Source organism: Stylophora pistillata, chromosome 3 (genome assembly GCF_964205215.1).
Source record: "Stylophora pistillata chromosome 3, jaStyPist1.2, whole genome shotgun sequence".
Classification (NCBI taxonomy): domain Eukaryota; kingdom Metazoa; phylum Cnidaria; class Anthozoa; order Scleractinia; family Pocilloporidae; genus Stylophora; species Stylophora pistillata.
Genome location: NC_142521.1, coordinates 19,573,681 through 19,582,883, shown reverse-complemented (window position 1 = coordinate 19,582,883; position 9,203 = coordinate 19,573,681). Strand labels below are relative to the sequence as shown.

General features: G+C 38.1%; 2 protein-coding genes across 2 annotated transcripts; one reads left to right on the top strand and one right to left on the bottom strand.

Annotated features, from left to right (window-relative positions):
- Positions 1-203: 203 nt before the first annotated feature.
- Positions 204-3,964, bottom strand: LOC111343257 (proteasome assembly chaperone 4). Its single transcript, XM_022950414.2, has 3 exons — positions 3,723-3,964; positions 3,257-3,332; positions 204-3,057 (listed from the first exon to the last, which is right to left on the bottom strand). The coding sequence occupies exons 1-3, from the start codon at positions 3,939-3,941 to the stop codon at positions 2,939-2,941; spliced, it is 414 nt and encodes a 137-aa protein (XP_022806149.2). The 5' UTR covers positions 3,942-3,964; the 3' UTR covers positions 204-2,938.
- Positions 3,965-4,020: 56 nt separating this feature from the next.
- LOC111343265 (uncharacterized) lies at positions 4,021-8,587 on the top strand. The gene is made up of 2 exons (XM_022950421.2): positions 4,021-5,648; positions 7,346-8,587. The coding sequence occupies exons 1-2, from the start codon at positions 4,214-4,216 to the stop codon at positions 7,774-7,776; spliced, it is 1,866 nt and encodes a 621-aa protein (XP_022806156.2). The 5' UTR covers positions 4,021-4,213; the 3' UTR covers positions 7,777-8,587.
- Positions 8,588-9,203: the final 616 nt, after the last annotated feature.

The following is a 9,203-nucleotide window of genomic DNA, read 5'->3' as shown; positions in this document are numbered from 1 at the left end:
GCCACTTTCTAAAGTCAGGATTTATTTCTCAGTTAACTGGTGTATTTGATACCTCTTTTCAACAACCACCTCTATTAAGCGGCCGCGGCCACCTTTGTGCTGTCGCAAGTGTATTATTTACATGGTTTTTTACCTCCATTAAGCGGCCATCAAATTATCTTTCCAAGCGAAATGGTGACATGATATAAGGTGATAACAACAAGAAAACAAGAACTACAATTTAATCTCCACCATAATGAGTCACAAGCCACATACACATGCAAACTTTTCACATCCGGCGCTATACAAACATAACAATAGCTAACAGAGTCGAACCACTGTTTTGTTTCAACCAAAATCTGTACAGAAAAACTTTATTACTACTGTACTGAAAATCTACAAAAATCCATGCTCCTCAAGTTTTGATTTTAACCATTGAATTGAAAACTTGTCCACTGTGAAGCAGTACTCACATGGAATTTCTAATTTCCTGTTTACGTGCTTGCCTTTCACAACAGCTGTTCCTTTGTTTGTTGGCCTCTTGAGAAATTTTGTTAGCCATAGAGCTATAAGCCCTACGTGCCCTCTGTTTTAGAGCTAGAACTATGCATGGGCTGGAAATGCACTTGATGTTTTGTTACAATGAATTTCGGATTTATCTTCCTATATGTTCACTTTTTAAAAGTAATTTGCTATATAGAGTCAATAAAATCATGTTTTCTGCCATTCCTATCCAATTAAAATTGTACCTCTATTAAGCATCCACTTTTCAAAGTCCCGGGGGTGGCTGCTTAATAGAGGTTGGACTGTATAAGACTCACTCGGTTATAAGATGCACCCCAAACTTGGCAACTTTGCCAAGCCAGTTCCCAAATGAAAAGTTTTGTGAAAATACTTGGTTATAAGACGCACCAAAAGGTTGAGAGTTAACAAAAGGTGTGATGGATCTGAAAAAGTTTCACGGTTGCTCTGGTGGTGAAAGCAAATGGTGAAAAACTTCCAGTTCGACAGCTGAATATCAAAACGCTACAGAGTTAATGACCAACAATTAGCGTTCTTTTCATGTCTTCGTAACCGTAAGTTCTGGTACAATTGTGATCTTAAAGTCCCTATTCAGCCTCAGAGGTTTATATACATTTTGATTCTTTGCGTTATCAGGATTAATCTCTGAAAAAAATTTTTGGATTGATTAAATATTTCTCGAGATATAATTTAATTTAATTTAGTCCATTTTCACTGCATTAAGTTTTGCAGTGGGGAAAGACTAGAAAGGAACATAGGAACCATTCGTGCTAGTCCACCCTCCCACCCATCGCACCCCAGGGGAGGACATCCATCACACAGTAATCTCATGTGTGGGAAATTAACGTCTCCTACCCCAACCCTGCAGGAGACGGGACCTCCATTTATTCGTCCCTATCCGAGAAGACTAGAATATCTAACCATTTCTTGATGTTATAGAAAGGTAGCAAATTCTTCTCAATTATTTTAAGACCTTGAATGTTGGTCCGGCCAGGGCTCGAACCTTCGACCTCCCGCACAACAGTCCAGCTCTCTATCCATTGAGCTGCCTCAAAGTTTGTCCTTTGGCCACACCCTTCTGATTTGGCTGTGCTAAGTTAATACTGGTAACTAAAAGCCCTCATGACGTCACAGCAAGAACGTCTTTCAATCGATGTGCCTACATTCACTTGCATATGCCTTTAGACAAATCTAGTGTATTTGAGCAACCAGCAACCACGCAACGAGTTGGCATTTTCACATCATTTTACAGCAATAGACATATGTTCTTAAACAAGAAGTTAACATTCATTCTTGCTGTGACATCACTCGGCCCAGTAATTCTCTCCCGGCCAAGTCAAAAGGGTGTGGCCAAAAGAGTAACTGAGGTGGCATATCTTGGGAAATATTTAGTGAATCACAAAAATTTTTTTGAGATTAATCCTGATGACCCAAAAATCAAAATATATATAAACCTCTGAGGGTGACTAGGGACTTTAAGATTTTGTTGCACAAAAATACTCAGTTTTAAGATGCACTCCAAGTTTTGAGCAGATTTTGATCAAACAAGCATATTTTCTCGTAAAAAATGGTGAATAAATATGGTATATCAAATGCTGCGTTACCATGTTCAACTGAGGTGGGCCCTTGCCTCATTATGTCCTATCACTTGGAAAAGCCAAGCAAGCTCAATTTCATTCATAGATCAAATTTATATATATTACTTCACTCATCCCCACCCAATGAAAGCCTTGAACAAGGTATTCTCATTCTCCTGTAAATTGTTGTATTTATTACATAATGAAATGATTCTCCTGTTCTTGCAAAACCCTTGCACACTTCACATACTAGGCATCTCCAGGGCTTGACATTAACAGTACCCAACTAGCCAGACTAGTAGAAGTTCAGTTTTGGCTAGTGGTTTTCAATTTCCACCAGCCAGTTTGGCTAGTAAACAAAATGAAATTGTTGCAACATCTAAGATGTCATTAGCCACATGGCCAGTAAGTTGAAAAGTTAGTGTTCAGCCCTGATCTCTTGCTTCACTGTTGGTTGAGAAACCTTTCCCTCCTCAAAAGATCACTAAACTTTAATAGAGTTACCAGTAAACTTCAATTCAAAACAACACCAAGATCTGTTTCCAGCTGTAACTGCTTTTTAAACTGTACCCTTCACAGTCTTGCAAAGTCTTCCGTATTCCAACAACCACCATGTTATTAAACTTCATTGGCCAATTCTCTCAAGTCTGATATCAAAGTACTTCTCAAAAATGTGGTTTCAAATGTAATGGCTGGTGACCATGGTGTAAATTGTGGTACAAAGCTAGAGATGTAGAAATCATCTTTCTGTTATCACATTTCAGGATAACATTTCTTGACTCTACTTCTGATTTGTCATTACCCTCCTTATTGCAGAAAAGAACATGTCTTTCCTGGCAACCAGAGACTTTGAACACTGTTTAGAAAAGCTGTGGTTTTTCTTTCATTTCCTGGTTAATTCTTTGTTCCACTAAGCCTAGCAGCATGTTTTCTGTTGGTATGTTATAACTCACAAAGCACTGTTTGTTGGTCTTCTTAGCTGCAATTGAAGAGAGAAATTCTACTTAATAGTTGCAGTGACTTCCAGAATCACAGAAGGTTGCTATCAGAGTCTACTCTCATACGAAAAAAGGAGAAGGAAAGAAATGAATCAAATTCAATTACTGGTATTACGTTTAGAGCAGAGTGTCTGGGGCTGGAAGACAAAGATTCAGCGCTAATGACACCTATTCACTTACCAAGCCTTTGTGCCAAGGTAGTTGAGCTTAGATCAGCTTTATTTCCCATAAGGTTGACAACAGATGGCACTGGATCCTGTCACGATAAATGCAAAAATTTTAGTCATTGAATTGAACTCGCTCTCTCTCTCTCTCTCTCTCTTGGATCGGTTGGGGGTGGGATGGGGGGAGACTCCAGGAAGACATGGACACGCAGGGTGCTCCACCCCAAGATTCAAATATGTAAATAATTTACCTACACTTCATCCCTTTCTTACCTTTTTCAAGTTATTAAATTTGGCTTTCAGCAAATAAAACTCACTTTTCCTGGCCTTGGGAAACTTTTGATGGATCGGCACATATTGAGAGACATGTTACAAAAACAGTTTCACATTACCCCTTTCCTAACCTACCCCTTGATTTCTAACACGCAATGGAAATACCAGTCCATTTAATCCATCTCAGATCTCTAACGGTTGCCACTTACGTATTTAGTGCACATGGCTACAGCAAGGGCACCCATTTCCGGAGATGTTCCAATCCAAACATACAAACTGTCTGTCATTTTAAGAATTTGAAAATGAACCTTTTGATCAAGAAGCGTATCAGAGAACGTGTGCACGGTAAATTTGCATTCTACTGGTACAGGAACTTTTCCGTTGCTATCTAAAGTTGTCTCGCCGTTCAATTGAGGCTCGTTCGCCATTTTGAAAACTGTGAGTTCGTAAAACTTCGGACAACTTCGGTGTTTCGATACCAGTCTCTCATTAGAAACACCGGTCAGCTATACTCAGTTATGAGCAACCATGTTTAATTTTTATAGAATACTGCAGAGCGGGACTTGTATGGAAATTTTATGACAGAAAGAAAACGTTCTCCTTGTGAGATATTCCATGGAGGCCATGGTTAAAGCATAGTTTATCTTTTTTGCATACCGTTTCTGGAAAAAGAAACGGAGATTAATGACAAGAAGACTCAATGAATATTTCTGTCGATCACCAAGGCCCTCTTATTCCAGATATTGCAGCACTAGTGTTTTCGTTTCTGGACGTGTCGGAGAAGCAAACTGTTGCTCAAGTGTGTCGTTTGTGGTATAAAGTGTCCTACCTTCCGTCGTTATGGCGCGGAATAACGATAGTTCTACCTTTGGACTGTTCCGAGGTACTCGTCAAAAGTTTGAGCAAGCGGAGAATAAGAAAGGTCAACTGCTCTAGAGCTAACAGTGAAGACTTGTCAATTCTTTTTTCTCATTTGCCGGAGATTACTCATTTGAATTTGGGCGGATGCCCTCAGGTTAGCGAAACGTTACTCAAAATTGAAATTCCCAAATTGCACCAACTGGAACATCTTTCGTTCAGGAGATGTGGACGTTTGTCAGACGGTGTTTTGGAAGCTTGTGGTCCACAACTCAAGAAGCTGAAAAGTTTTACCTTGGAAGATTGCGATAACATCACTGAGACTGGATTCCAAGGTTTCATCAAGCACTTAAGTGAACTGGAAGTGCTAGATTTAACATGGTGTGAAGGTCTTACTGATGGGTGTCTCAAGACACTTGCACTCTGCTGCCCTAAAGTGTCACAACTTAGTTTACGGGGCTGTGACTGGGTTACTGTACTTGGTATCCGCTTTGTTGTGGAGAATCTGAAAAACTTATCAGTACTTGATTTCAAATGGAGTCATGGAATAACTGATGGTGCTGTTGAATTAGTGGCAAAGAATCTTCCTGATGTCACATTTTTGGATGTTAAGGATTGTCCATTTGTGACAAGTGATGGTATTGGCCACGTGACAAAGCACTTGAATAAAATCAAACACTTGTCTTTTGGTGGGGGTGATCACATGCATTTTGCAAACAATGTTCAAGACATTGAAAATATGTTCGTAGATATTTCCAAGCTAACAGAGCTAAGATGTCTAGCATTCGACTTCTGTGATGGTATCAGTGACTCTGCTATACACACACTGATAAAAAGCCTGCCAAATTTGAAGGTGCTGGATGTTGGGTATGTGGAAACAATCAGTGACAGCACTGCAGATCTCATTGGCTCACACTTGCAGAATCTTGAGTCATTGTCGCTCAGCAGTCAAAAGTTAGCAGACAGAGGAGTTGCAATAATTGCCAGCAAATTGACTCATTTGAAAACATTAGACCTGAGACACTGTGAAATAAGCAATGATGGCATGGCAAGGATGGCTCCATTTTTAAAGGATTTGAAGTCTTTGATATTGTCATCCCATTCCAAACTCACAAACGTGGGGGTGAAATACATTGCAAACTTCATGAAGAATCTGACAAGTCTTGATTTGATGGACTGTTGTGGAGTGACAAACTCAGGTGTTGCAATTCTTGCCTTCAACTTGACACAATTACAGCATTTGAATTTGTCCTACTGCAGACGTGTTTCAAACAAAGGTAAATCAACGGAAGAATTAGACCATGTCCAAATTCGTATCTCCAGATTCGTTTCTAATTTACATTTCTGTGGTCTATGCGATGTAAAGCGATAAGTTGCTCACAGCACCAGAATGTTGGTGAAACGGTCCGGGTTTGAGCACCAGCCAAGGTCACTATGTAGTTTGGTTTTAACAACTTAATTGAAATTGTAAATTGGCCCCCATGAATAGTTAAAAGGTGACATTTTGAGCACTAACCCTTTGTCAGAGCGAATGACAAAGGGCTAACACTCGAAACATCAAGTTTTTATCTCTTTACAGTGGCCAATCTACAATTTCAACTCAATTGATAAAATCAAATTTACCTTGTTACCCACCAACACAGCACCACAGTTTCTTTAGAAACTTACCTCCTTTATTCACTACGGTTTGTGTTCTTGGGTATTTATTCTCGCAGTCTCTGTGTTATCACTGAGGATCAATTAATACCAGGAAAGCCACATGGAATGAAGGAGATAAGGGGTGGGATATCACACACTGGACTAGCTTTCCATCCAGAAGGAGTGGCAATGCTCCTAGTCACTTCATTATTTGACCCTTTAACTCCTGGAGGTGATTAACAAGTAACTTCTCCATTTTATATCCATGCATTGTCCAGAAAACAGGTAACAGGAATACTCAAACTTATTATTGGGTAGAATTTGCTATCTTGATCTAACAATACACCAAATTCTAAAACTAATTTACAAGGAAATGTCCAGCAGCTAGAGGAGAGAATTAACAAACAGAAGTTGGGAGTTACAGGGTTAAGAACCCATGAACTTCTAGATAAATTCATGCTATTAACTTATAACTCCCAGAAGCAAATGAATGTTGAAGTTCTCCCTATAATATCAAAGGTGACAAATTACTCCTTAATTTTGGTGCAAAATTTCAGCATTAATTTTTAATTTCACATGTGAAATTACAAAATTGCCATGGTAAAATCTCTTGTATCTCGATCAGAGCCAAGATGGCATTGAGATTTAAGACGGTGATCCTTGAAGAAGGTACGAAATTAAAAGAAGCAGCCGAAAATTATTAACAGGCATGAAGAATTTTAAAGGTATTTTTTGTGAAGAAACTCAGAAAATTACGAACTTTAACAATAATGTATGCTTTAAACGAAAACTTTATTCTTCTTCATGTTCTCGGTTTTCAATAGAATAAACTAGTAAAAACAATTACGGTTGTGAACGTAGTGAAGCGAAGTGAAGTGAAACTTTATTTAACGAGGAAACCACATCACCCTTGGGTGGTTTTCATGAGGGACCTACATATAAAACGTAATTTGTCACCCACAATATTAAAAGGTAATCAAATGGTTTTCTTGTGAAATTAGGAAATAATTTCGCTTGCGTTTTGTCAAAATTCTGATAATTTCCCGAGCCTTCAGGCTTGGGAAATTATCAGAATTTTGACAAAACACGCGTGAAGTTATTTCCTAATTTCGCTCGTTGCCATTTGATTACACATACTAATATCCACACATTATTCAGCCAACAGGTAATGAGAATACTCAAACTTATCAGGAAGAAGCTATTATCTTGATTCAACATCAAAATCATGTTACTAATTTACCAGGAAATGTGTAGCAGCTAGTGGGGAGAGCTAACAATCTGACCTTAGAAATTAAAGGGTTAATTTTATCATTTTTTTTGTTTTTGTTTTAATCAGGTGTTTGTGAGGTAGGAAAATACCTGAAGGAACTCAAGCAGCTAACATTAGACCAGACCAAAGTCACGGACCAAGGGTTTGTTTATGTCAGCCGACATTTGCCCAAGCTGGTTTCTCTTGGTGTTGAAGGATGTAAAATAACAGACAGAGGTCTTATAAAGGCATCTGAATCTCTTTCAAACCTAGAAGAACTTGATCTTGGTTCAAATCTCATCACTGATGCAGGGGTCAAGCAAGCTGTTGTGCATTTAAAAGGATTGACAGACATGAGTCTGACTGGTTGTATGTCAATCACTGATGCCAGTATTGAAAGTGTCTTGAATGAACTGCCATATTTGACGCATCTGGGTATTGAAGGCTGTCTTCGTGTCTCAGAGGAAGCTGTTGAGAGACTCAGAGAAACAGCAAAATCAGCCATTAGTTTCTTTTAAATTAGAGGCAAGTCAGTCTGAGCTTGGTATAGTTACCCGCTATACCTCAAGTTGACAAACTGCATGTAACAGAAGGTTGAGTTTCCATGGAAATGTAAACATTTTCCCTAGATTTAATGAACTACTGTTAATGGAGAATAGGTTGATTATTGTTTCATTAAACTTTGTTGGATGTTTGATTAAAATACTTGAAATTAGCAACATTTGGGTCGTGAGAAATCAGACCCTGGTTTGGAAATATTTGATACTTTTTAAAGTGCTAATCAGCTTTTGAAAAACTGTAATCAATGTTGTGCCAAAATATAGACTTGAGAAGAGACAATGTTATGTCAAAGCTATTAGCACTTAAAAAAAATATAGCAGAACTATAAGGAGCAGATTTAGAGATAACTTTGACAAAATAGTGTGCAGACTGAATAAAAATTAGCTGATGCAAAGATTTCGTTCATTCAGACATTACCTTCTGATTTCTGGATTGAACGTACTACAAGAGTTATATACTTTGTAAAAGTTTTTTCCTTCATTCTTTTCTTAAACCCTTTGGCCTCTAACAGTGACTAGCATCTAATTTCTCCTTACAATATTTCTGCTGAATCACACATTAAAGTCATGAGAATCAAGAAAATGATCACCAACAAAAGGAGCTCTTGATCATGAAATTCTCCTTGTCAGCACCTTTGGAAATGTACGCAGAACAGTATGGAGAATATGCATACTGAGGTTAGGGTTAAATAGGTAACTAATCAGTGGTAGTTTGTATTTTAGTCCAGACAGTCTTCTTTTTCAATATAACCTTCATTTACTACATATATATTTTTTTGTCTTCTTTTTTTTTCCATTGTGATTCATGTGGTATTGGTTTCACATCATTCATCTCAAGGGAAACTGACAGCTAAGCAGGAATTTCATGAAAGGCTGGTTTGCTGCAGCATATGACCTTACCAATGTCTGTTTAATTTGCAACCAGGCTCATATGTTTGTGTTTCACCTTAAGGCTACTCTCCAGGGACAGCTGCCTGCATCTGCTTATGGGAAAAGTTACTTAAAGGTTGCACAGGTGTCTAAATGAATACAGTTTGAACAAAGCTCTCTCTATAATTTTCACATGATGGTAATTATTGTATTTTATAGAACTAGAAGTACATGCTATAGTAACTTGGTAATGACATTTTTGATGATATTTAAACAGTTTAGAGTTGAGTGGTTAACAGCAATTTTTGTTCAGTTCCAAAGTTAAGAACATCTTGAAATAAAATTCTCCTCGGCAGAGTATCTTATTTAACTGGCCAGAGTGTGATGTTTTTGTCACACCACTTAACTTGCCCCTAATGTATTTCACAAAAGCTGTGATTTAGAGACATACTCGTTAAATTACTATCTTCCAAGCTCCTTGTTTTCCAGACAATTCCAGAATCAACCAGAGTCTC

Coding starts and splice junctions, on each gene's coding strand:
- LOC111343265 (XM_022950421.2), top strand. CDS start 4,214: ATGAATATTTCTGTCGATCACCAAGGCCCTCTTATTCCAGATATTGCA. Junction 5,649..7,345: donor CAGACGTGTTTCAAACAAAG/GTAAATCAACGG, acceptor TGTTTTAATCAG/GTGTTTGTGAGGTAGGAAAA.
- LOC111343257 (XM_022950414.2), bottom strand. CDS start 3,941: ATGGCGAACGAGCCTCAATTGAACGGCGAGACAACTTTAGATAGCAAC. Junction 3,333..3,722: donor TAGCCATGTGCACTAAATAC/GTAAGTGGCAAC, acceptor TTATCGTGACAG/GATCCAGTGCCATCTGTTGT. Junction 3,058..3,256: donor TACCTTGGCACAAAGGCTTG/GTAAGTGAATAG, acceptor CTTCAATTGCAG/CTAAGAAGACCAACAAACAG.